Here is a 27,432-nt window from a genome sequence, read left to right as displayed (position 1 = left end):
GTAATAAATGTGTGCATTTTTAAAATTATGCATGGTCTTAGTACTTTTATCTTACAGTTGCTATTTCTGACGGCATATATTGGATGTGACATTATTCATCTTTGTTATTCTACCTTTACAATGTAAGCCTTTAAGAACTGTATCCAGTAATTATCATTTTTATCTTTCTTATTTCTCTATCTATAGAGGTTTCTGCAATGCTTCAAACTTTTATTGTACCAAAATTTGTGGTTTTCTTTTACACGAAAACTTTTTATTTCATGTCAGACTTGGCACAAGAAATTTTTGTTCATAACCATGGAACAGTGCAGATATAATTTACTTCTGATTTAAGAAAAATATCTTCAAGAGTTACTTTTCTTCCTGATAACTTAGCATTTACTTGCACGTTGTTTTTAGGATTTGTATGTGTGATTAAAACCTGGAAAATACTTGAATTTTGATTTGAAAATTGTTTGTGCAAGGAAAGAAAATAATTTATGCCTAAGTTCTTTAATTTAAAATCCTTTTTGGTATAACATTTTGTACAAAAATTATAAATAAAAAGATTGTAATTTTAACATATAAATTAATTATTATGTCTACCCTCTTGTTATTACTGTGATAAGTGTTGTATTTACATCTTTATAGAAAAAGAAAAATTACATGCAATTAGAGCAAATTTGTTCAGAAAGCCCTGTCTGTTTTCTCACAACTCACAAGGTTTCATCATTTCTGGAAATGTGGCCTCCCTAACCCCTCTTATACCCATGGACAGGTCTCATATGCAGTCTCTTCAGTGGGTCCTTCATGATTGAGGAAATCTCACCCAGAATCCTTTGGATACTTTTGTACCCTTTTTCTCATCCCTTGTAAACAATCTCCATTAGTGGTTAAACAGTGTCCATATGTTGGTGAGGGTCCCACTTCCTCCTTCATGGTCAGACTTGCATACTCCTTCTGGGCTGGAGAGCCAAGGTGGATCGCCAGAAGTCATTGGTCCATGGAGGAGAGTTCTCTTCCTGTTAATATTCACAAACTCCTGGCTCTTTGTTGGGCTTTGGGTCATTTTCTTTCTCTTGCCAGCTATCAACTGGTTATGATCCATTCCAAATGTTCTTCTGTGATGTTTTATATCAGTCACCATGGTAGCACCAAGTCCTGATCTCTGTGTTGTTTTGCACTGTGGATCTTCTTTACTGGGCCCATACACACAAATCGTCTTTGAGGGCATGTAATATGCCATGTGCTTTCATTTTGTTAGCTGATTATTTTTCCTCACCAGATTTTGTTTGCCCCTCACGGAGTGGTCCCTGCATCCTGCCATTTTTTAGTGTCTTCTGTCTGCATCTGAGTTGCCCCATATCAATGTCTTTGCCACCACACTCAATCACAAATTACTTCAGTCTTGGTCTCCCAGTTCTCCATCATCAGGCCTTGGCTGTCGATACCTTCAGCCAGGACTTATTTCATCTATTCCCTTATATTTACTCATCCATTCATCTGTCCTGTCCTCCATTTTCACTCCTGGTTTTGTCATGTCCTTGTTGAGGGGTTCCAGTTTCTCTTGAAGCATAGCTTCACATTTAGCTTATTCCTTTCACTCTTCTTTGGCTGTCTATCACTACAAGTGGAGCATTTATCATTCCTGGGCTTGATTCAGGATTTACAGGCTTATCACCCAATGATTGCCTAAATCTTCATGTTTCTCATGAGGCTCTTGAAGAGAGGGTTCTTCAGTCTTCTCAATTGTAGAAAGGTTTATTGCATACCTTCTGTTTTTCTTGTTTATGCAGGGTCTTTGCTTCCTCTGTACTTTCTATGTTGATCCATTCCATCTGGCTCTAATCAGCCATGGAGACATCCATCACTCCTGGGTTGGGACATTAACGTGGTCCTTTGTGCCCTCAGTTTACCTTCCTTTGAGCAACTGTCAATGTGTTCCCTGTTTTGCCTCTTTTTGAAAGCATATTTCCTCCTCTGTTTGAACTGCAAATATCATAGGTTGGATATTTTTGCCATCAATATTGCCAAGACCTTCTTCCTACCTTGTCCATTAACATATTCATACTTTCCTTCCTAAGACTTTTGCATCACAAGAAGGTCAATCCTCCTTTTCCTTTATCTTCCTGTCTTCTGTTTGATATATCTACCCTCATCCTGATCTGGACAGACTCCTCTGTCCTGTCTGTGCATTCTTTTGTTATATTGCTCTCACATCTTCCTTCCAGGGTGCTAGTTCCTGCCTCTTTCCTCCTTTTTTCAGTAGAGTATGGAAGTCCTTACAACTTACCAATTCCAAACTGCTAGGGTGGTTGTCCATGGACACAACCTGCTGGATTGGTTCCACAGTGATGGTGAAAATCATTTAGTTCAGAGTATGATTGTGGTGTTTTTCCAGTGTAGAGGGAGTTACAAGTTACTTGAGTGAAATTGTACTATGTAACTTTTAAATCAGGACCTCAATTTACACTTGCTCATCCTCAAATTCTTAGAATATTTAATGAAAAGCAACCCTATGCTTCATGATTTGACCTTCTTTTTTCTTACTATTTTCATTATTAGTATTATCCCATTAAGAATAAAATGTTCATTTATGTATTTACTATTAAGCCTAAAATGTAAATTTATGATCGAATGTTTTTGGTGACATATTTATTTTGGAGATTTGTAGCACAAATTTGAAAAACTTTGAATGGTTTTGTATTGAATAAATGAATGACAAATACTGTTTACAGGTTTGGAACACTACTTTCCCAGCATCTGTTCGGTACAGTTCTGATATGAAAATGTACAGTTGGAATTACACCCAGTTCTCTCAATTTAATGAGTCTGATACTCTCTTGTTGGTCTCAGGTGTACATTTTGGAGCTCACACAGCTTCTGGAGAAATAGCTGTTTTCAACCTTTCAGGTAGGTTGTGTAAGAATAATGAATTGAATAAAGCTTATAGAAATTACCTTTGCTTCTTGAAACTAATTCTTTATGACAAGTATGATCAGAAGTACAATTCTGTGGTGTTGAAAAATAAGTGATGGAAAGTTCTAAAAATGCCCACATGCAAATTAGTGGTTTAAGTATATTTTATCTTTAGATCAATATTTATTCTTTATTTGTTAAGAGTTTTGTGATGCATTCATTTACTATGTTCACAAAGTCAGCACCTCATGTGCCAAGCAACTCAAAGCTCTTTGTGAAGTTGCCTAGTTTTGATATAATTATTGTAATATCTTCAAAACAAATCAAAAATGAAACAAAGATTTCTGCCTTCTTATTAGGAAAGAGCATGGTGTTATGTATCTTTATTTTTAGTATAAAAATTAAGATATAAACAATAAAATGAATCTTGAATTTGTTATTAGTGTAAACACTCAATGTAATTTACACTGTGATGATGATAATGAGTATTATGAACATTTGAAATCAATTTCTTCAAGGGTTAGTGATGCCTTGAATGCTAATGACTCAAGTACTAGCTTCACCAAGTGCATTAAAATATATTAAATTAAGCTCAAATATTTTGAGATAATTAACAGTGAAAAGGAAAGACTTCTATGAATAAGAGACGATTCAATGAATGAGTTGCATGACATCATACTAGTATAAAGGAATGGTTTATATGTATATATGTGTGTTTGTGTGTGTTTATGCACGTGCCAAAATTGTAAGTTAAAATCAGGAAGAGACTTTACACAACTTTGGAACTGAATTGTTCTGTACGTGTTTCAAGCAGAAGTATATACATCAACGAAAATAAGATGCATAAATTGAATTTAGTATATTTATTTATTCTCTTAAAATTGTGTTCTCAGAATTCTCAAAACTGTTAAACAGTTCTTCATTTTCAAATTAGGGATATTATAAGAAAACTAAAATGTGTACTGAAGTTTCTGTGTTGTGTGGTATATTTTCCAAGAGAGTGAAACCAGCATATACTAACATCAGCATTAGGTTGTTATTTTTTCTTTCCCTCATTAGTATTTGTTCTTGGTAAAGATTGGCCATACTCTATCACATCTACACTGGCTAAAGTACTCTTGATGCAAGAATCTCAGGAACTCTTATGGACCAACCATCTTGGAAACTTTCCACAGATGTTGTCATTTCTACAACAAACTAACATGTTGTAACAATCATCTTATTTTCCTAACCAAATTAAAGGATTTAAAAGTCCAACCAAAATGTAACAAGTAGAGTTACAGTCATTAATTTCATCCCCAGTTATCAATAGAATCCTACAACAAACTTGCTTGAAATTATTTAAGAAGATAATTTAATTTTGGAGAAAAAAAAAATGTAGAATACTACAGAGAAATTTAACAAATGTAAAATTAAAGTAATGAACACAACAATCCAAGAAGATTAAAACAGAACTTTAGATTGTGCATACAGACCTTCAACTACATATCGTAGATGTATTAAAATGAAACACATCAAGAAACTGGAGAACTTTATCTTGCATAACATACTAGAAACAGTGCACCACAATGTACATAAAACCTGAGTTCCTGATTTTAACATGCAAACGAGTTGTATTTGTTGGCCTTAATTTTACTCTAATCTTCAGTGTTGTCCCAACCATCGACATCATAGCTTCCATACAAGAAGCTCAAGAAATCTTGGTAACAGAAGGTAATAAGCTTGTGGTCCTACTTGTCAACTTTTAGCAACACAAACCAATAAGAGAGAATTGTACTTGACAAAATTAGCCTTCATTTGAAACTTTAAAAAAAAAAAAACTCCTCCAGTATATATTTTACCAGCAAATAAAAGAAACTACACAGTAATCTAGACCCTACGACAAAAAAAATGCAAAAGTTATCCTACAAACAAAACAGAATGATAAATAAAATTATCAAGAGATTGAAACCAGACAGCATTAAGTATTAGTTGACTGTGGAAACAAATCTCTACATCTGTATGGATTACCCAAAATACCAAAGGTTAATGTTGCATTTAAACTAGTAGCTAGTGTAGTAAACTCACATTACCCCCACAAGTACCCTAATACTCAAGAAAGTACTACATGGAAAACCAACTTCAACAGTTAAATTCTGTCAGACCATAAACAATACACCATTAAAAAAGAAGAAAACAGAACTCTGCAATTTCTAGATATCCATAGTGACAGTTAAGATTACTTTACCACTTCAGTATATAAAAATACCCAAACACACATTTGCACTGTGGATCCAACTATTTACAAACTATTAAACAAGGAACCATTATGACAGAGACAAAAAAACAAAAAAAACTCTGCACAGAGGATCACATTGAAAAAAAAATTTGATAAAATATTTTTGAGATCAAATGTTATCCTACCAGCTTAATCTCAGTCTCCAAAAAAAATAATTCCCCAACCCAAATATGACACCAAAATTATCGTATATCCCTAATATGCCAAATTCAGCAGAAAAGTTATATTTAAATCTGGAAAACCTTTCCAAAATACCATAATGAAGTTAAAAAAGAACTAAAGTTAAATAGAACTTGTCTAAAAAATATTCAATTTGTGAGGAATACATATGTTGGAAAAACTGATCAAACTATACAACAAAGACCAAAGTAATATAAAGATGCAATTAGACTGACACATAAGGGGGAAAAAAAAATTGCATTAGCAGAATGTAGTTACAAAATTGCCATATCATAAACTGGGATTGAAATCAAATTCTGGAAAAGTTTGCCATTGGAAAATGTGGAAAATTAAAGAATCTTTTCACATCAAATAATGCCAACCTGTACTCCATTAAGACCACAGCTTTTGTATCAGTAAACTCTTTACAACTTCTCATCAGGCTATACAGAATAAATGGTGATGTCACGCAACACAGTTCTGATATAATTACTTATCTCAATGCACAAATTAGTTATTTTCCTCTTGAAGTCATTCTGTTCTGCCTTAGAGAATTGTATTCCACCAGTCTTGTGAAATTCTCACCTGAACTTCATGTGAAAATGTGAATTTGTGCTATTACATGATGTATGCATGCAACAAAACCTATATCAATAGGAGTGTGACATACCTCCCATGTGAAAATCCTCATTCTTTTCCTCAGCATAGTTGTGCTGAGGTATGTTTATTTGTGAGATTTATTGAAGTAAATACAGTGTGAATTCACAGATTAGTGTGAATTCTCTTGCTGCTAGTGTGGGTACCATTATTACTCAGTAACTACCAATTTAGGAAGATTTTTGTCCATTGAAGTTGTGACAACCCTTGTATGTTGTGACAGGTATTGTTCTGGTTAACAAATACAGCAAGAAGAAGAGTAACATAACATAGTCCAAAGTGTGCTGGGTTCCATGTTACATCCTGAACTCTCTTATTCCATCTCTGCTACACATTTTCCATCACAGATTTTAAAACTGAAGTTGAAGAGGGTGAAATGGAGTGACTTTTCAATCCACTAATAATACTTAATAAATACCTCTTGTCCTTTTTAGCCATAAATCTACCTTCTAGCTATTATTTCCTTTCTTGTCTTCTATTCGTACTACATTCAGCATTTACTTTGGGTTTCAGTTTGCTTCTACTGTTTTATGCCTTGTCAGGCAATGTACAGAACGTAATATATTGTTTAAATATAGTTTATTCTTAATTAATCTATAATTCATAGGATTTAGTGTTTAGACAGTTTATAACTTCTTACCATGTCCACATATATTGTGAGAACTTTATTTCTTCTTAACTTGTACTACGTAGACAATAATGTTCAGTTATAGTTACATACTCTTTAACATATTCCATTTAGCATATTTAGTCTTAGTTCATCTTTCTTTTACATGTATGCATAGAAATTGGTAGTTGGTCATATTCAAGTATTCCTTACCATGTAAACATAGAAGTTAATGTTTAGTTCCAGTTTGTTGCTCTCTCTTGCATAACATAGTCAATGACATTTCATTCTGGTTTATTACTCGTTATATTAAAATATAAGGTAATGTTTACACCTCATTCATTACTTCTTCATATATACTCTTTATTATACCTTGCCATGTATACAGAATAATTTATGCTTAATTCTAGTTCCTTATTACTTGTATACCTAAAAGATAATGTTTAGTTCTCATTCAATACCTCTTCACTTGTACACATGGATGATAATTCTTAGTCTTGGTTAATTATTCCTTGTAGTGAACATATTCTTTAGTTCCAGATCTTACTCTTTAGCAAGTCCACATAGAAGACAAGGTTTTAGTACAACTCCTTACCTTCCCACAACTGTCTTCAGGCAGTGAAGAGTGATATAAATGTGGGATGCTGTGGGCTTGAGTACTCACATCTCATTCTCCTGTTTTCAATTTCTATTTCTATTATTTTAATTTTATTTTATTTCTTTAGGTGAGACTGGCATATGGGGAGGGTAAGACTAATAGGCATGTATCCTCACTTCCAAAACCCAGGGTTCATTCTGTATCCCACAGTATAGCCTGCACCCTGGGATCCTTTGACTTGGTGCAGTGTTTTTTTTGTTTTGGCTTGTTTCGGTTATAGTAAACTAACACTAGTCAGAGGTTTGGATTTGCTGTTTTTAACACAGTACTTCCTTTTGGTTTGGTTTTATTTTACTTAACTCTTAGTGTTAATATTCACTGTATGTATATAAATCTCTACTTCCCCCTCTGTCTCAAGTTTATTCCTTCACAGTTACTTTCCTTCAGGCTGAGGTGTGAATATTAAAAGTCAGGTAATCCAGGGTGTATGAGTGGAGGACAAATTTTCATTCTGCATCAGAAACTTAGATCTTCTCGCTGTCCAACATTTCATCAGTTCTACTGTGGACTCTTAAATCAACTATCATGGAGACTTGCATTCTCCAGGTTGTTGTTTTCAAATGTTCTTTGTCTAATAGGTTTATTCTAATGACATCATTCTTCTGGCTTGCCATTTTATTAGAATGATGAAATTCTTAACAGATTGTAAATCTCAGCCATCACTTTCTTCTGACCAAATGGTTTCTCTTTTATAAGGTTTTCTGTTAGATTTGCCCTCCGTTTGGAGGTTCAGTGATCACTTTTACCACTCATTGATACTTTCAACTACAAATGTTGGAGTATCCAATGCTTCATCCTCAGGCTTGGGTAGCAGTCCTGATTGGATGGGATTACATAACTATGCCTTTCCCTCAATTCATCTGTTACCCAAAGTTCTGGTTGTTTCAGTCCTCTACTTGTGAGCTGTTGCTAGCCTCAGATTGGCTGGCCTAACCATGATTTCTTCGTCTACAGTATTTTCAAGTGAGTTCACTTCCTCATCTTCCACTTTGGCTATCTTTATTGAGGCATACTAAGTACAATGTTCTCCACCAAGATCCTTTTCAAGCTCATTGGGGTTTAACATCTAAGTTAACTGGGTTGTGCCTCACAAGGAGTTTTTACCCACTTTACCAAACATGTCCACCATGTCTTGTTTTGACCTGGTATTCACTAAAGTCTAACTTTATCTTAGTTATTTTAAACATTTGAATGTTTAGGGCTTCCCAGTGCCATCCACCACTTTTTTCAAATGGCCTTCTCAGTTACTTAACCAGAATATAAGTTTGGTATTACCTCCTTTGTCTCAACAACCATTTAAACCTTTTGCCTCATGTACAATATATTGCCTTTCCCTTAATTAATGGGAATTTTTGTTACTGCTAGCATACTGATGCTGTAGGTTGAAGTTGTTGGCATGTGTGTAGAACTTTTTATCTCACCCTTAGGTCCTGCTATAGTCAAATAGTTTCCTTTCTTTCTAAGTTTCTGGCAATCAGGGAAGTGTATACATCCCTCTCCACAATTAGTTTGCCATTTTTTCTCGTCTCTACAATTGATTGTATGATGATCATTTATTTTGCACTGTCATGCCTGAAGGTGTTATGTGGCTCACTATACTTCCTTTTGTTGTGATAGTGTCAACTCTATTTGTTGGGACTTTTCTGTTTTCTGAGATTTGTCCAATTCCTTGGAGGTAGATTTGCAAGTATCCATGTTGCATATTTTGGACTTTACAGGTGAGGAATTTTCTGACTTGCATCTAATCAGATTCAACACATTTATTTCTTTTGCTGCCCATTTAATATATCCACTAGCAGGCATTTTTAAGCTAGTATTTAGACTTATTCCAATGCTTTTTTTTATCACATTTTTTACATGATCTGACAGTTTTCTTCTGGGGATTTTCCACTACCCCATGACCACTTTAATGATATCTGCTAGATTATAAGAAGAATGTGCTTTTGTCGTTATCTTGTCTTTTTTATTTTTCAGGGCCCTTTCCACAAAGTGGGGTATGATGAAAGCAAAATGTAAACAACAGGATCTGTAAAAATGTTCCATAAGAACATCAGATGTTATTACCATATTATCATGGACTATCATGAGTAAAGCTAAAAGGGATTCTGTCTGTCCCTAATACTCATTCTTGCAATCTCTCAATATTCCCCAATATGTATTATATCACAGATTCTACTAGTGGAGCTAGGGAGTCCTTACCACACCCAGTTTCCTGTCACTGGGGCAGTAAATAGAGGCTTTTTCTCCAGAGTGTTAGTTTGTATTTTTCCACTCTTGGAGAAGAGGACAAAGTTGGGACTTTCCTGCCTGAGTCCTTGGATGTTTTTCCCAGATGTCAGAAGGAGCAGCACCATCCTCCATTGGAACATACTCATAACACTTTTCAGATTTGACACCATCTGTGTGGAGTATACATGGCTACTCTTTGTGATCATTATTGGGTTCGTATATTGTTTAGAGAAGTATGTCTTCTATCTCATAATTCCAAACTAGAAGTTGTCCTGTCCTAGGTCTTTGATTGAGCACAGTGTTCCACATTTTCTCTATAATTCCAGGGGCAAGAGGAATGCTCCAGTCGGTTGGAAGGAAAAATAAATTTTCATAATTTCAGACTGGATGTGTTCTGCTTCTGTGGTTGTGTAAGGCATACATGATTTCATCATTCAAAGTCTGGGTAATACCTTTTGGACTTTATCAGGTTGAAGAGAAAGTTGGTATACTTCAGTGTTGCTTTCTTTTTCTCATTGAAATTCCAGTGGTTTGGAGTGCATCACTCAATGGCTACACAAATCCAGTCACACATATGTCTGTATGTAACATTGTGGTCCAATTACCTTACCTATCAACATGAAATTTAGGGTCCAAGACACCATAATTCCAGCCTCAAGTTGTGGAACTTCAGCTATACTGGCCTATGATGATTACTTGTGTACTGTTTCACTATTGATACAAATACTAAGATCTAAAAAAAAAAGGGGGGTTGAAGATCATATAAAATCTGGATGTAGTGAGGTTTCCCCCTTGGGTGCCACTCTTATCTGGGTACACCTCTGTTCTGTGCATAAATTTTTATGTATTGATAATGCCTGCACTGGCCTCTCCACTTTCTTAATGTGGAATTCTAGCTGTAAGTGGCAGTGAAGGTAAGTATGTTTTGGAAGTTAATACTTCCTGAATTGAAAATGTATTTCCAATAATGCTAACCTCCACTAACACTCTCCCATCCTTTCTCTCCAGTAAGAGCCAGTTTTAGTCACTAGGATGGGGTAAGTTTCAAAAAAGTGATTACATTATCTGAGTGAGTTAATGTATTGTAACTGAAATTTGACTGTATTTTGCAAAATACTGGTCCACTAGAACAATGCAAAGACAGGTCACTATATAAAAGCATGTTTTTATACTGTTGGGTATGGTAACATAATTGCTTGTATGCTGCATAATTGCAAATTCTGCAATACAAGTCAGACATGGTTGAAAGGTCAATAAACTGAAAATAATAAATATATATCAATGTATGATTTTATGAGATTTAAGCTATTTAGACTAAACATTTGTGGTTTCATGTTATGTAATCATTCTGGAATGAAAAAGTGTAATTTATATCTATTTTCTAATTTTTATGGTAGTTATGAGGTCAGTCTTATTGACCAAACCCATACAGAGATAAAATAGTGAAAATAACAGATCCAGTATAAAGTCTGTCAAAATGAAAAGTTTAGTAATTGTCTGGAGGTTGTAAGGGCATTATAAAGATTTAGCATTTAAAATATAACACATTTTTCTCATGCATAAAAGTTATTTTTGGTCTTAAAATCAAAAGTACTTTACATGTTGGATAGTCAACATTTAAAAATAAAATAATGCACAAGCAAATCATTACTTTAAAAAATATTAAACTTGACAAAAAAAATGGATATTTTGTGTAAAAAGCCTTGTAATCTTTACTGATAATCTACAAAATTTTGTGAAAATACACTGTATTAAAAGCTGTAAGTATTACAAAATGATTATAAGATTGGTTCCTGTAACTGAGCTCATAGTGAGACAGTTAAATTGTGCCCTCCTCCTGTGACTGCATGGATGCTTCGTGACTGATGGTTGAGGAGCTGGGCACAGATACTTTTCACATGTGCCTTCCTCCCCCACATATTTTTAACCATCCTTATGACACCTTTTAGACTGCTTGCCTCTCCCTGTCCTTTACTTGAGTGCAGGTCAGTCTTGAAAAGAGGCTTATTTCGGTAACTTTTTTCACCAATTCCTTTTCCATCTCAAATTGGGATTCTATCTAATCTGCACAGGGAGGTAGGTCGTAATATCGAGAATTAACATTTTCCTTAATTAAAAATGTATTTGTGATAATCGCCTTTGTACACATTTCCATCCTTCCTTTTTACTTTTATGGTGCACTCTTATAGATTGCATAATCAAAGGATGAGCACTTCTGTGTGTGAATGTAGAGGGAACATTTGCATATGGAGTTATTTTGCACTCCTGTTGTTGGAGGGTTTTGTAAAGTGATACATCTTCATGCAGTATCACAAATCCATGTTTTCACATGAAATTTAGATGGGAGTTTCATGCATCTGATGGCATACAAATCTTTAAGGCAGAATAGTACGACTTCAAGCAAAAAACTGCTAGTCTGTGTATGGAGGTCTCTATCAGAAATACACTTTCAGGTAGGGAAAATGTTGACTTCTAAATACATTTACACACAGAGAGAAACAAATAAACAGGAAGTTTATCAACCACAATTACTAACAAAAAGATGCAACACAGACAACAACATAGACTTTGACCTGAAGAAGGGCTCAGTATAGAAGCCCAAAACATTCTTCAACCTCTACAAACTTTACCTTGTCTAGACTGTCTAAAATATAAACTTTTTGTTCTTTCTCATTAAAAAAAATGTTTTTGATCAACTTTTTATTACACATAGAATTGGATCTACTTTATGTAAATGAGTTTAGTTAATAGTAAATAGTTTCAGTAGTTAGCAAAAGATATTTTTTTATCAGATTTTTGTAGAATTATTATTTTGAGTCAAGATTTAGGTGTGTGTGTGTGTGTGTGTGTGTGAGTTGATTCTTCTTGCTTATTAGATGTAAGCCCATGATTAAGATGAAATATGTCAAGATATATGTAATGTATTTTTTTGTGCTTTAGATTGTTTTACTCTTCAATGCCGAGTTCTGAACAAACCTTATGATATTTTTGGAACCTGGTATACCGATGACTATCTTCTAGCTGGCCGTCTTCATTTTCTTGGCCACTTCATATCTTGTTCAGCCCTGTGGCTAAACAAGGCATGGCAGGAGAGTGATTCAGAAAAGAAACAGATAGTGAAACGCTTATTTAAGTTCTATAACAAGAGTGCTAGTTCTATTAGAACCATAATGATAGCTAATTGTCTTCAGTCTGATGAATCCAGTGCAGAGGAATCAAACGGAGGCAATAAACCTATTCTTGAATATGGACAAAGAGAGTCTTCTACACTTCATCAACTGTCAGAACAGCTTGTTAAGGGTAATCCAGTCTCTCACAATGCTCTTTCCACATCCCAGTGGCCAGTCCCAAATTCCAGAAGACGGCAAAGGTCCACAGAATCTAGTTCTATGGATGTGAAAGTAGACTTTAATGCTGAATGCCAGGAGGCATGCACAGTTAACAGTCCAATTCGATACAGTTTAGAATACAGAAGAGTAGAGAGTGCTAGAGAAGGGGTAGACAGTGATGAGAATGATGATAATAACAGCACAAATCCTGACTTTGAAGATCCACCACTACCCTGGGATGAAGATTGGTTTGAATTAAGTAAGTGCATCCAGTTTATTTTTCAGTTTGTTAATTATGGCATTTTCTTATTTACAAATTTTTAAAATAATGAAAGAAATGGGAATAGTATTGTGTAAAAAAATATTCCTTCTTTCATAAAGAAGTTGTCCGAACATACAACAGTACGATTGATGTCGTCACATTTTATTTTTGAATAAGTTCATAAAATGTTTTGTGAATGGGTTTCTTTTTCTAAAATGGATATCATCATTTGTAACATTTTAGTGGAGAACAAAATATAGCTGGTCAAGAAGCTTATAGATGTTGAGTGTTGTGTGAGAAAGAGAGAGAGAAGAATTCCAGTATGTTAAATTATTCCACTGATATAAATAGCTATTCTTATTCAGTGTTACCTTCTACATGAAAAACATCTGTTGCATGCCACAAGCCATGAAACCTACACTCATCTGGAATTTACCATATCTAATGTATCTAGTGTGCAGATTATCATGGGAAAACCCTCCACCCATAAGAGCATGACTTACTCTCGTGACACATGACTCCCTCTATTCAATTTCATCAAACTGTCACTTCTTGTCTGGCATGATAGTACTTGTGTTATAACCTTTAGGACTTGTATGAACTGTTTGATAAGGATGGATGTCTTGTTTGTTTTTAAATCCATCCCATCAGTCTTATATCAGAAATAATAAATTTACAATAACTTGTATATGTTATGAAGATAATGCAGAGTGCCTTCTTAATTCTGATTAATCTAAATGAACTAATGAAATGTTTGAAGACTTTATAAGCATGTTTTAATTTGTGTGAAGGCATATGTGTTTTGGGTGTAGGAATTGAGAAGTGACTTGTTAGAATGCTTGATTTTGCCATTTTTAACATTTTACATATAAATTGTTTTAAAATCCATGCTTTTATGTCAAATGATAATGAAGATAAAAATTTTTAGTATCTTTTATGGAACATTTGTTGCAGATAAAAAAAAAAGAGAGCTTGGATATTAAGAAAATATTAAACATATAAAATATTGCATGTATTCCAATTTTATGTAATTGGATGGTCTTGATGAGTTATTATGAACAAGTTATTGCCCTGATGAAAGTTGAGCTGTAAAAGACTTGTGAATATACCCTGTATACATCATGTTTTATTTATTCAAAATAAATCTATTATTTGGTTGTTTTGCTGTTAGGTTTGTACTGCATTACCTTTGATTTTAACATTATAAAATAATTTCTACCATCAGAAGGATAATTGTATGTAATTTTTACTTAATAGCATCAGTTATTAAACAACCTTAGCATGGTATACTTAAACACATGTGACTGCCAAGAGAACAAATACATTTAATGAATTTTGTTTTAATCACTAGTATGATAAAAAAAATCTGAGTTACTGAAGATGAAAAACTACTTTTATCTCTTATTTTAGATGTATGAATAAAACAGTGTATGGAGCTATATTTGCTCATAAAATTCTTGTCAACTTTCATTTATTTGTTTCTCTACTATGTACAAATATTACCTGTTGTACTTAGAGCTGAGTGATTAACTGTGAGCATTGATTCCATCGTTGTATACAATAATCGATTAATCAGAATTATGATTAAATTATGTAATGCCATTAAAATAGTCAACTAATTGAAACTGATGTTTCCAGTTATTTGTGTTTTTGATTATTCCATCTATTCAAATAACTGAAATATTGTCATTATGATTTCTTATTATTATTTTTGATTAATTTGAAGGTTCTTCATCTTAATCAGTTAGTGTCAACTCACAAAAATAATAAATTAAAATTAGAGTTTCCAATTATTGCTGTTTTTGGTTATTCCAGTTATCCAAGTCTCCTGTTAGATTAATTTATTAGTTGAATGTAATTGATTAATGAAGCTGTTAATTAACTGATCAGCAAATTTGACAAACTGACCATTTCTAGTTATGTTGCTGGAAGCAAATAGGTTTTACACTTAATTTTCAAAGACTTTGATGATAAAGAACCAATTTTGAAACAGTAATTTGTAGATGGTTTAAATGGTTATGAAGGTAGCTATTTTATGTTTAACATTGCAAGAAAAGTCATCTTCAAACATTTGTTGAAAAGTGGGTTCTGCATCATCATGGTGGTTATTCAAGGTTGTGTAAATCTAAATGTTCTCTAAGTATAGTTTTCTTACGTGTAGAACATCATAAACCAGTTCTGCCATTGCAATTATCTCTGAAATTCATGATTTAAATATAAAAATATTCAAAGACATTCCAAATGTTGCAGGTTAAATTTAAGTTTTATTGTAACTATTCTGTATTTTAATAATTCATTAACTGTTTCATTTCTAAATAAATAACTGTAGGACATAATATGTACATATGTGTATGTAAGTAGAAGCTCTTGCATAGTTTGTACAACTTACTGCATGTGTTTGTCTTTAAATGCAGGTGAAGAAGATGGATCTGAAGTGAGCAACAAAATTAACGGTTCTTCAGAAAACTTTAGGGATAATGATGCAGAAAGTGAAAAAGAAGAGAAAGAAACAGTTGACAGTATAGAGGAAGACTTAAGTGGAGAGAAATTGTTGGATCCACGAGAAAAATATTTAATATTCACAACAGGTTCATTGACATACACTCCTCATCAGATTGGTTTCAAAAGAATAAAGCCATTCAAGTAAGCTGGTATATATTGTAATATTGTTTAAAAATTCTAGTTACATTTATCAGAACTCTTCAGAAGTATGGGAGCTTTAGTTTACTAAAATATATATTTTAAAAGGCAGTTATATAAATGTGTGGTAAGGTGACTAAAAGGACTTGCCATAAAGTTATTGCTATAATAGTTTTTTCATAACCAGATAATTAGAAAGAATGAAATTTTGGTTACAGATTTCAAAAAATCTAATTGTGAAAAAAGGCAAGAATTGTGAATTGGGCAAATGAAGTTATGGTAGATGTGTATCAAATGTGAAGAAAGTTTTAAGTACTGTTTTAAATATTCAAGATAAACATCCATTACAAACAGACAAAAAAGTGGCTGTAAGTAAAAAACATCTAAGTTGGCTTAAAAACTAAGGGTTAAAATTAAAGATAATCATTTTAAGTGTAAGAAGTTTTAAGATGTTTGCTGTAACAGAAGATTTAGAGAATTATACAAAATCAAGAGAGTTGGTTATACAGAAAATTGAAAAAAAATTATGAAAACAGGTTAGCAGAAAATGTAAGGATTAACAGTAAGGATTTCTTTAAATATTAAATACATTTTGGGTCACCAGAATGTTAGGATGAGAGTAGGGCCTTTGAGGAATGATTAAAGAATGTTCATATCTGGTGATCCTGAAGTGATCCTTGTTTTTTTTCTCTGATTGTTGCTAAAAAATATTTAAACTTATTTCTCTTTCTGGATAGTTAGTAGAAAGAGACAAGTTTGAACAAGGTAGTGCTTTGATACTGAACTTGTTAGGAAAAAAAAAGAGAAATTAAACAAAAATGGTAAGGCTATATTTTTGTGTGTCAGCAGCACCAAGTGGGGGTGCACATAAATTCAATTGTATTACTTACCAGGACTTCTATCAGTCTACTCTCAAATTGAAATTCTCTTGGTTGGATTAGATTAGATTAGCCTATGAGATTTTGGGCATGGTCAAATACATCAGATGATAGGGTTTGATCTTCTGAGTCCAAAAATATGATTAGATATCAAATCACTTGAGATGATGGAGGTATGGGTTAAAAGTTTATACTTCTGTGAGTCATTATGCTATGGCTAAAAAAATTATTCCAATAATTATAGGCCTATTAGTCTTACATCAGTGTGGGAAAAATTTTTGAAAGTCTGTAAAATTTGCTTTGTAAGGTCATTTAACTAAGTTTAAATTTTAAGAGTCAGTATAGTTTCACTAGAAGAAAATCTGGCCTTATTAATCTTTTGACTTTCTTTGAAGAGTTTACTGCTTATATAGTTGAGGATAATGGAATGGTCTTGATGTATTTGGATTTTCAGAAAGTATTTGACAATGTGCCCTGTAAGAGATTTGTTAAAAATTATCTCTATGAAATACGTTTGTTCATTGGATAGAAAAGTGGCTAGATGAAAGAAATCAGAGAGGTTTATAAATGGAAATCAATGAAATTGGATTAATTTCACAAGTCTTTTTGATTCACATCAGCAATATAGGTGGAGAAATTATCAATAAATTACATAAACTTGCTGATGACACTAAAGTTTTGGGTGTTGCTGACTGTAAGTGAGGATACTGCTGTTCATTTACTTTATAAAGGATTCAGATCATTTGATTAGTGGGGCATATAAATGACATATGACTTTTAATGATGACAAATGTAAGACAGTGCATGTGGGTTATCATAATTTCATGTATATGTTTAATTTTGATGGAAATTACCTAAACAGTTCTTCAGTATTTGAACTGCATAGTTTCTTAAGACTTCTAAGTAGTTGCAATTGTTGGGACAAATAGGATTTTTGGATGTATCTATAGAAACGTTGAATACACGTCTGAAAAGGAAGGACGTTGAGTTTTTGGAAAATTTTCAGAGGAGAGATACTTGATTGATACCTGAGATGGAAATGTTATATATGAACAGGTTAAGATCTCTGAAATTATTTTCTCTTGAAGAAAGAAGAGTTAAAGGAAAATCTAATTGAGGTGTTTAAGATGGTTAAGGGAGTTGATAGTATTGACTTTTTTTTTAATTTGTACTGAAAATAATTAGGAATGGTAGGAGTAGAAGACACAACTATAAGTTCTGCCAGTCATCTTCAGCTTTCACTTTTCTAATAGGAGAGTTGTACTTTGGTGGAATGGCTCGTCTTCAAATGTGGTAGAAGCGTTTTTTTCTAAGTGTAGTTTAATGAATTGGATGGCCTAGAAAGATCAAAGGATCATTTGTTTCACTTAAATGTTTATTAAATTTGTAATTTGTTTTGTGTGCCCAGAGAATTCTATTTTCATTTTTTTTTTTATATAAATCATGGCATTCAATTTTTTTGGTATATTGTCGTAATTCTTTGAGAAATTCTTAAAACTGATTGAAATAAAATATTGAAATTAATTAAATAAATAATTTGAGCTTTCAGAAATGGAAATTTTGTGAGATATTAAGCTATGACAATATCAACTAGAATTTTTGTGTCTATTTGTTCTGACTCTGAAGCCTTTTATATTGTAGGTTTGCTGAACAAGTTACAGAAACTGCTACTTTATCTCAGAGAATTCAAGAACGTAGAGAAAAGCGTAATGCTCCAAGTGTTTCTCCAAATTGGCAGGATGAACATGCAATAGCTGATCACTTTGATAAGGTTGACCACATTATTGATCTTCATGGACATATAATTGGGATGGGTTTGTCTCCTGATCATAGGTATGTCTTCAGTACACTTGTTTAATGTTCTGTTGTTTCAAACTAGACAATCATCAAGACCAAATTTTTCCATAATTTTTGATAGTTTGTAAAACCAAAAAGGTTTTTATGAAAAAAACTGATGCATAACAGTAATAATTGTTTTAACCTTCTTGCTATGGATAGGTTAAAGTGCATGTCACAATTTTTTAAAGGGTTAAATTCAAAATTTAATTAAACTACTATATTATCAATGTATATGAATAACTTTAAAATCCAAATGTACTTAATAAACTAGGTTTTAACATTATGTATGTATATTTTTTAAGGAAATGTTTAAATAAATCTTGAATTTTTCCTTACTTGAGAATGATGAATTTGTTCTCTAGGTCTTGCTTGTTTTCTGATTTATTTACCACCCCTCTTTGAAGTAAAGAGTTTAACCTAAATTATTCATTATGATAAAGACAATACTGATGCAGAAGTCTAGTTTTTATAGTCTTAAATCTTCTTTTTTTATGGAGACAAACTAGAAAAGTCGGACACACTTGCGACTCTCATCTCTCACATCCTCTCCTTCACAAATTGTTAATAATTCTTTCTGACATTTGCTGTTGTATTGAATATTTATAACCAGTAGAAAGACAAAGGTTTTAAGCTATCAAATAGTATGTTGTTTTCAGTACAGAGTATTGTCTATTTCATCTTCATTTTGAAAGTTTCTCTTGCAGTAATTCAGATCAAGAAGTTTAGGAATATATATTAAGCCTATTATGCCATAGTTAGAAAGCCAGCTATAATAGTCATGGGACAGTGTTTGCTTTGTTTGTGTTGTTATTTTGTGTTTTTATCTGCATTATTTTGGCATATAAAAATAATGTAGTATACTAATACCCTCAATTTAATAATAATTTTTAGATATGACACCTCCTAATACATAATAGCTTTTCTTTTTCAGTGATGCTCTCTATACACTAATATTTTTTTCTTTCCACTAACCTTGATACTTCAACCCACCCTACATGTATAACATGGTACAGATGTGCTGTAGCTTGCAAATGTACATGTGACAACTCTCCACTAATAAGTGCTACACCCTCCTGACACAGCTGGCTCCCTCTCTGTGTTGTAGAACCCAGTCTTCACTTTTTGATTGCCAGTGTAGTGTGAAGAACTATGCACAGTTATGTTGTATGTCAGTATACTATGCCTACCTTATACCTCAGATAATTAGGCTTTGATGTACCATCTTTCACATTTTCCATTTCTTGACTTTAAAATTTGGCCTTAGAGTCATTGATCTAGGTATGGGGTTCCAGCCCTGATAACTCTGTAAGATTTACCCAAACCCAGTTTTCCTTCCTCTGTACCTCTATTCCTTCCCAAGTTACCTATCCTCTGTTCTCTTATTTGAGGGTATTAACCACTCCCTTGTGAGATTTTTGGAGGATAGTCATTCCATTTTCCTGTTGTTGGTATCTCTTAGGAAGGATTGTTCTGTTAACTAATGTTAACATATCTTATTTAGGAAACCTTCATATGGTTCTATTTTAACATAGAACATTTTTTGTAGATCTTAGCAACACTCCTCTTTTTCATTCTTGGTTTATTGCCTATCATAGCCTTTACTCCTGTTCTTGATTCCTGCCCTTTTCCTCCTGCTCTTTTGCCTGTTCCTCTTTCCCAGATCTTGGTGACTAGCCATAAATTACTCAGTACCATCAGTGGTGCTGGTGATTGTCCAACAGTTCTGGCAAGGTTGAGGGACATGTGGCCAAGTTTGTACACTTATAGAATGAATTTACCTCAGATGGATGCTTTGAGTGTTGTCAGGAGGTCTTTCTCCTAATTTCTTCAACTCTGATCCCAAAATCCTATTCCTTCCCCCTTTCTTCAGGATCCTCTTTCTTGCCAGTATTCCTTTCAAACAGTTCAATCTTCTTTTCTCAAGAATGTCAGTCATCCTTCTAACATTTTATCCCAGATTGTCCATCATTTCAAAGAAAACTTGGAACTGATTTTCATCCTGTTATAGTGCTTTTCCTTCTCATCTGTTTCATTGAAGCTTCTGACTTCAACATGTTGTTTTTCCTCACACTTTGGTGGACATTTACTCTGGGTTTCTTGGATGGATAACAAAGGTGGACATTACAGATGTATATCTTCACATCCCTGCTTTTCCAACATCCAGACATTGTCTTTGTTTTGTTCACTAGAGTCAAGTTTATCAATTCTGCATTTCATCATCTGGCATTTTCTCTCTGAATTTTGTCAAGTGGCCATGGTCTTTGATTGACTTGTCCATTCTTGCAGTTTCACAGTCCAGCATTACATGGAAAACAAACTAACTGCTGTTAGCTTCATGCTGTAATACATCTCATGAACACACTCAGTTACATCTTTAAGAGATGACTTCAGTGGGTTGGCTTGTCAAGTTGGAGAAATCATTTCTTATCTCAATCCAGTAACTTATCCACTTGTAAGTGTTTTTCAACTCTTGTCTAACTCATGCTTAGCTTTGGCCACTTTGTTTGAGTAATGCAGGCATTAGTTCTTAAGGCTTGTTTCTTTCTTTCTGTTTCTGCACGTGATGTTTTTTCGTTTTTTGGGGGATTTGGGTTTCCATGGAAACCCATATTCCCTTGCATGCCTTTAACTAGGTGGAATCTTGTTTGGGATCCCTTGGTTTCTGCTATTCTTCTCTATTCCTTATTGTTCCTTGATTTAGAGAGAACAGTATGATTGATGTTCTTCTCTTTCCCCATCCAAAATGGCATCCTTTTATGGATTCTTGTGTGACAGGTTAGGGAGCAATTTAATTTATGCAGAAAATTCTGGTCTTTGGTTGAGTTGGTCATGCACTTCATTTAGCTAGAGCTTTTTGTCATCCATTGGGCTCTGGAATGTGTCTTCAATACAAGGCAAAATGATTATGATCCATTCCAATAATTCATCAGTTGTCCCATATATCAGTTGACAAGAGACACTTGTTCATGTTAATTTTATTTCCAGATGGGGCCATTTACATCATATATGCCTATTGGTGTGTTCCATGGATTCTCGGGTGTTTTGGTGAGTGGGTGCCAGGAAGGTATTTTTTCTTATGAATGCATTTGCCACAAATCTTAATTCCAAGCAATATCTTTTTGTTGTTGCTGTTCTTGATACTGTTTACTTTGGCTTTGGTGGTGATTGATAACAGTTAGGTCTGGTCCCACCTTTTCTTCTATATATATCCATCTTCTTATCCTAGCTTTATTCATTATCCAGCCCACTTTGTATCAGCTCCCTCTCATTGCACCATTTTGGCTTGCTTAAACTTGGTTTCTAGTTTTTACTCCCCTTGAGTCAGTATCTCCATCAACACTTCTGCTAACCCCCTTTCCTACTTCAATAGACTCAGTCACTAGTATATCATCCCAATATTGCCAAACATAGCAATTATCAGGTCCTTTGCAAGATGGTCCATGCTTTACACATAAGTATCTTCCATACTTTTCCATTTCGTTCATCTTTATTTCTTAATGGTGTATCAGAGAAAATGCCATTTTTGATGGTGGTCTGTACACTATAGTTACCTCATTTCCTGTCCTAATGTTCCTCATGTCTCTGACCTTTTTACTAGGTTATTCAACAATGGTTTTACTATTTTTACCATCACTGACTATAGTAAAGCATCCTTGTCCGTATTTTCCATTACTCCCATTCCATTCAAGTATTTTCCTCTCTGGTTCTCTCCCTTTGGTTTATGCCTTTCATTTCCTTTGTTCTCTTCATCATATGCTCCTTCTAGGTTTCTAACTAAGCATTAAATAGATTACATAATTTTGATAGCTGGTCAAGCAATGAACCTGGTGGCAAATGTTTCAAAACTGGGTATGTCAAAGATTCCAAATCTCATCTTACACAATAAATGAGAAACTTCTGTTTCTGTTTGTTAGAAATAAGCCAGTAATAAATGTCAGAGAGAATTATTGAAATTTTTTTAAAGACAGGATGTGCTAGGAAGGGGGGATGACAAGTGAGTTTCACTTTTTTGAATATATCTCACTAAAGCAACAAGCTTAGAGGCTATAAATTTACATTTTAGCTTAGAGATATCTACAGTATAATTTTATAATTTGTGGAAAACGTGAAAGTGGAAGTAGAATGAAAAGAAAAACAAACTGACCAAAAGATTGTCTTTAATAATTCAGGATTATAGTTAAATAATTTTCTTAATGGTTTGTGTTGCATTTTCTATAATGAAATATTTAATGCCATATTTTTCAAAGCACAGCAAGAAAAAAAAAACTTACTAATGCACTGTTGTATTTTTTCATAGATATTTATATGTTAATAGTCGTCCTTGGCCTCAAAACTATGTTATTGAGCAGCCTTTGTTTCCACCACCAATTGCCCAAGAAATTGACATTCATGTGATAGACCTTGTGACCTTAAAGGAAGTAGGGACAATGCTAAGATCTCACAAAGCTTATACTCCAAATGATGAGTGTTTTTTTATTTTCCTGGATGTGAGTCAGCAATATGTTGCTAGGTAATGTTATTTTTGAATTTGAAATGTATGTAGATGTGTGTGTGTGTATGTATAACCATAAACATTTTGAGCCATAAATCAAAACATTAACATGAAATAAAATATGCTGCATATTTAAAAAAAAATCCTAGGTTACAAGCTACAACATGGGATTATAGAATGTATTCTAGGTTTTGGATGTGACTGAAGTAGGACCCACATTGTGGTGGGGATACACTGTCTGTCAGTATGTATATATATATATTTTACAGTGTGTATGTGTTAGATCTACAATGAAATTAAACTTACTCAATCTTACCACAAATTATAAATAAAAAACAGATTATCATTTAAGTGTATATTTGGTAAGCTTGATCATTTGTTAACTTGTATAAAGACTAGTGAATAAAATAGAATTTCCATGTGAAATAAGTATCTGGTGTTATGGTATTAAATTATTTTGTTCCTTTTCTTATGCTTTAGCAGAGATGGGTTTCTTCAATGTTTATATTAAAATAGAAATTATTTGCTCATATATTTACCTTGAAAATAGGTTTTGTCATGGCAAAGGTTTTGAAACATAGTAACAATAAATGAAATGTTTGCCATAAGAGTGAAAATATTTGTCTTTTTCAGTTTTTAATAATTTGACTTTTTAGTTTCCAACATTTTTGAATAATGCATGTTGTATCAATACTTCTGACACAACTTGTGAAATTGTGATACTTTCAAGTACTGAGTGATTATGGTTTTTAAATTTGTCCATACACAAGCTTTTATTTATTATGAATTGCTATAATTATCTGCAGTAATTAAATTCAGATATTTGAAAGTATTGTGGGTCAGGGTGGTCTTTATTTAAAGTAAAATTTCAGGTTAAAAATTCTAAGGTTCTCACCCTTAATTCTGCTTCAATGTGCAAGAAAACTTTAAATGTCAAACTTCATCTGTTTTGGATTACATTTAGAGGTTGCTGAATGAAGCTAAAGTTCTAAACTGCAATACTATGTTGTGTGAAAACTTTTCTTTTTTGTTTTATAAATGAATTATTTAAAGTATCTAATTATTTTATTGTATGTATTGTATTATAATTCAAAGAGAGATGATTTTTGTATGGTTAGTAATTTTATATTGTTATTTTCTTTTTTTACTATTACAAGAGCATCTTCTGATCTGACACAACTTGAAGGTGAAATTACTTCAGTTTTATCTTTGTTATGATGACACTATATTCATCAGTAAGGACCATGCCCATTTCAATATAGTCATTTATTCCTTATTCAAGTCCCCCAGTGGCACAGCAGTATGTCTACGGACTCACACTGCTAAGAACCTGGTTTTGATACCTGTGGTGGGCAGAGCACAGAGAGCCCATTTTGTAGCTTTGTGCTTAATTCCAAACAAACACAGAACCTTATTCAAGTTGATCTGTCTGTGTATCCTCTCTGATCTCTCATAACTTGGGGTCAAAAATCCAGATAGAATTTTGAGGCACCTGAAGAAGTTTGTTGTTTTTTTTTGACAAAATATTCTACTGACATGTCCTATGGCTTCATTATATTCAACAGGATATGCTTTAATTTTCATCTCTACTTCACTTTTATTTGGTGTCTTTTATCATTACTTTTTTTTCCTCTGTAGATATAACCAAATTAAAAAAATTCCAAACCAATGAGTTTCTCATTAAGATACCATAAATGTCCAGCAAATGTTTGACAGGCAGATTTTGAAAGAGTAAAAATTACCTTTTTATACATATCAGGACATTGTAGGAAATTAAGATCATTGTGATGAGCAGCAGTGAAGATAGATTCAAACAACAAAGATGAAGATGTTCTTGTTGATGAGAAACCCACTTGAAATAAAAATGTACCTCAGAACACCTGGTATGGGTATTAACACTTTTATACATCTCTTAACCTGAAGACAACCTAGGAAGGATGGAACGTTGTTCTTTCCATATCAGTTAAAGTGTTAATACCCATACCAGCTGTTCTGAGATACAAAGATGAAGATGTCATTGGGTCCTCTTTCCTCATCATCAGTGAGTTTAAATTGTCCCATAAACATCCAGATCTGAAGGACATATAAAGCTTTGGCCATCTATTTTGCATGATGCAGTGATCCAGGTGCTATAAATCACACTGTAAGAAAGATGTCACTTAAAAAGGTTATGGCAAGTTCTAATAGTTTTCAACAATTACTTTTAGGTTGACTGTCTTAAAACTGTCATTTAGTAAACTCAATGAGACTGTTCTAAACTTCCTCTACTGTTTCTACTATTTCGTCATGGTCAGTTGCAGTTTCATAACCGAACTGGTTCTAAGACTGCTGAAATTGATTTGAAAATTGCAATATCTGAATAAGAGGAAAGTCTCTTACAGTCTTTGAAATTGTGCCAAGGTTGTTCAATGATATGTTGTCAATGTGCCAGATACAGAAGATTATTTTTTAATTTTTCTTCCAACAGCACACATGTTCCATTTATGTGACCAGTGTTGTTTGCTGTAGTGTAAAAGTGAACCACCTTTACATAATCAGTGACTCCCTACTCTTTCAGAAAATGCATCATAGCTGAGCTTGAACCTTTCCAGTGCTAGAAATCAACTTTGGGACAAATAACAGTATGTTTACTACTGCTCTAGACAGAATCACTGGTGCATAATCCACTTGTTCTGTCCCTGTGATATCATTAAGGAGCTTATTATTCCAGTTAGACTAGTGGTTGGAGTTGTTCCCTGAAGTCTTTGACATGTTATTTGAGATCTTTGAATTGAGGAACAGTTGATGGTCACCTTCTACACATCATAACCAAGGCTGTGAACTGTGGCAGTAAGAACAAATGTTGCCTCTCTATCACTTAACTTGGTTCTGTACCGAACTGCTACAAAACTTAGCTTTAGAAGAAAATTATTCTCCAGTTGTTTGTCTATCCTTTTCATTATTATTGGTACTGCTTTCACCAATCTCATCATTGCTGCTTTGGAGTGATTCCCAATAGCTGATAGTTTCATTCAAGGTGTACAGTTCTTGATCTCCATGGTGTTTCCTGTCAGCACTTGTCTCACTTCCTTGCTGAACCCTTGTTTCCTTTAAAGAAAGAACCTAACTTACTTAACCCATGCACCCACTATGTCCTCATTTCTTATGAGGAAGAAGAATGTCATTTCCTTCTGGGATCTGGAACAGGATCAAGGACATCCCTGTGAGTGATGTCAAAAATGTTATCTGGGTTATTGACAAACTATGCTTTATTAGCTTTTTTGTTTCAGTTTTCCTTCTTAAAAGTTTCTTTAGCTTAAATATTTGCCCATTTTTTTTCAGAAAGCATCTTTAGTGTGATAATGATATTCTGGACAAATTAAAATTAAAGCTGTTCCAAAAAAGCTGCATCCTCCTCCATTACACCCTTTTAAGAACTGTTTTCTTTAATGTTTTGTGATGGTAGAAAAACTTTACACAGAACTTGCCAAATTGAAGATATTTTGCTTCCTGTTAGTTCATTTTCTTTTGAACCAAGCTGCCAAAGTGTAGTCTTACTGTTTGTTGCAGTATTTCATTAAGAATGATATACCACTTGTGTCAGCTGGAGTGATACAGAAAAATCTGCTAAGTGCTTATGTACCCTCAAACATGGATGAAATTCTCAAAAAAAAGTAAAGGTACTTCAGTAAAAAAAATGAAGTGGACCTATTTGTGAAAAAGAAGAAAATAATTACGTGTAAAATTAAAAAAATGACATAGCAACTGAAATAAGTCCAGGTACTAGTACTTCCATAAAAAAATAAGTTCCAATACTCGATGTGGGCAGAATTTCACCCCTGCCATCACAGAATTCTAGTAATTACTGTCATATCGTACAGAACATTACAGAAGTAGAAAAACAACAGCATGGATTATTTACATGTAGAAATTTCCTGAATATTTTGAATAATGTGAATACTCTGGAATATTCCATAATAAATAATTTGTTAGAACATTCCAGAATTTTAACCATCATGAGCAACCTTTTAAATGTTATTTAATATAGATTGAATTTAGTGAGAATTACTTGTATATTGAAACAAAATTAGGGGGCAAAAGTATTGTAAATCAAAAATAAGGACTACCCTGGTATGAGTAATTAAAAAAAATATTGTTGAAATTCCAGGAAATTTTATTCACCAGAGTGTAAATATTCCATTTTTCTTTTTATCTTATCAGTTGGAAAAATGTTAAGTTCAAGAATCAGAATATCTGGTTTGCATCACAATTTGTGAATCAAACAACCCCAGCTGGGAATCACTTTCATCTTTGCTTAACATAGCGTGCATATCATTCATTTCTCTTGTATTATGTCTTCAAGACCTCAAACAACACAGTGAAATTACTATAACATTTCTGTTTGACATACCAAACCCAATGTTTGTGTATCAGAACTCCATGCCAAATGGCATATACAGCATTTTCACACTTTGTCTTATGCATATCACATACACTCACACATTGTACTAGTCTGTTCATGATATT

At 33.3% G+C, this 27,432-nt stretch overlaps 1 protein-coding gene across 7 annotated transcripts in view; it reads left to right on the top strand.

Annotated features, from left to right (window-relative positions):
• Window positions 1–27,432, top strand: part of Fbw5 (F-box and WD repeat domain containing 5) — a 44,513-nt gene that overhangs the window by 10,771 nt on the left and 6,310 nt on the right. For 6 of the 7 annotated variants that reach the window (XM_076497621.1, XM_076497620.1, XM_076497619.1 and 3 more), the window contains 5 exons: window positions 2,718–2,892; window positions 12,427–13,074; window positions 15,492–15,720; window positions 18,237–18,428; window positions 22,732–22,944. In XM_076497621.1, the coding sequence (XP_076353736.1) occupies window positions 2,718–2,892; window positions 12,427–13,074; window positions 15,492–15,720; window positions 18,237–18,428; window positions 22,732–22,944 (1,457 nt within the window). Of the gene's footprint in view, window positions 1–57; window positions 123–2,717; window positions 2,893–12,426; window positions 13,075–15,491; window positions 15,721–18,236; window positions 18,429–22,731; window positions 22,945–27,432 lie in introns of those variants that run through there. The other variant, XM_076497626.1, reaches the window with a different exon arrangement.

Source organism: Tachypleus tridentatus, chromosome 4 (assembly GCF_004210375.1).
Source record: "Tachypleus tridentatus isolate NWPU-2018 chromosome 4, ASM421037v1, whole genome shotgun sequence".
Classification (NCBI taxonomy): Eukaryota; Metazoa; Arthropoda; class Merostomata; order Xiphosura; family Limulidae; genus Tachypleus; species Tachypleus tridentatus.
This window is presented reverse-complemented; position numbering and strand designations above follow the sequence as displayed.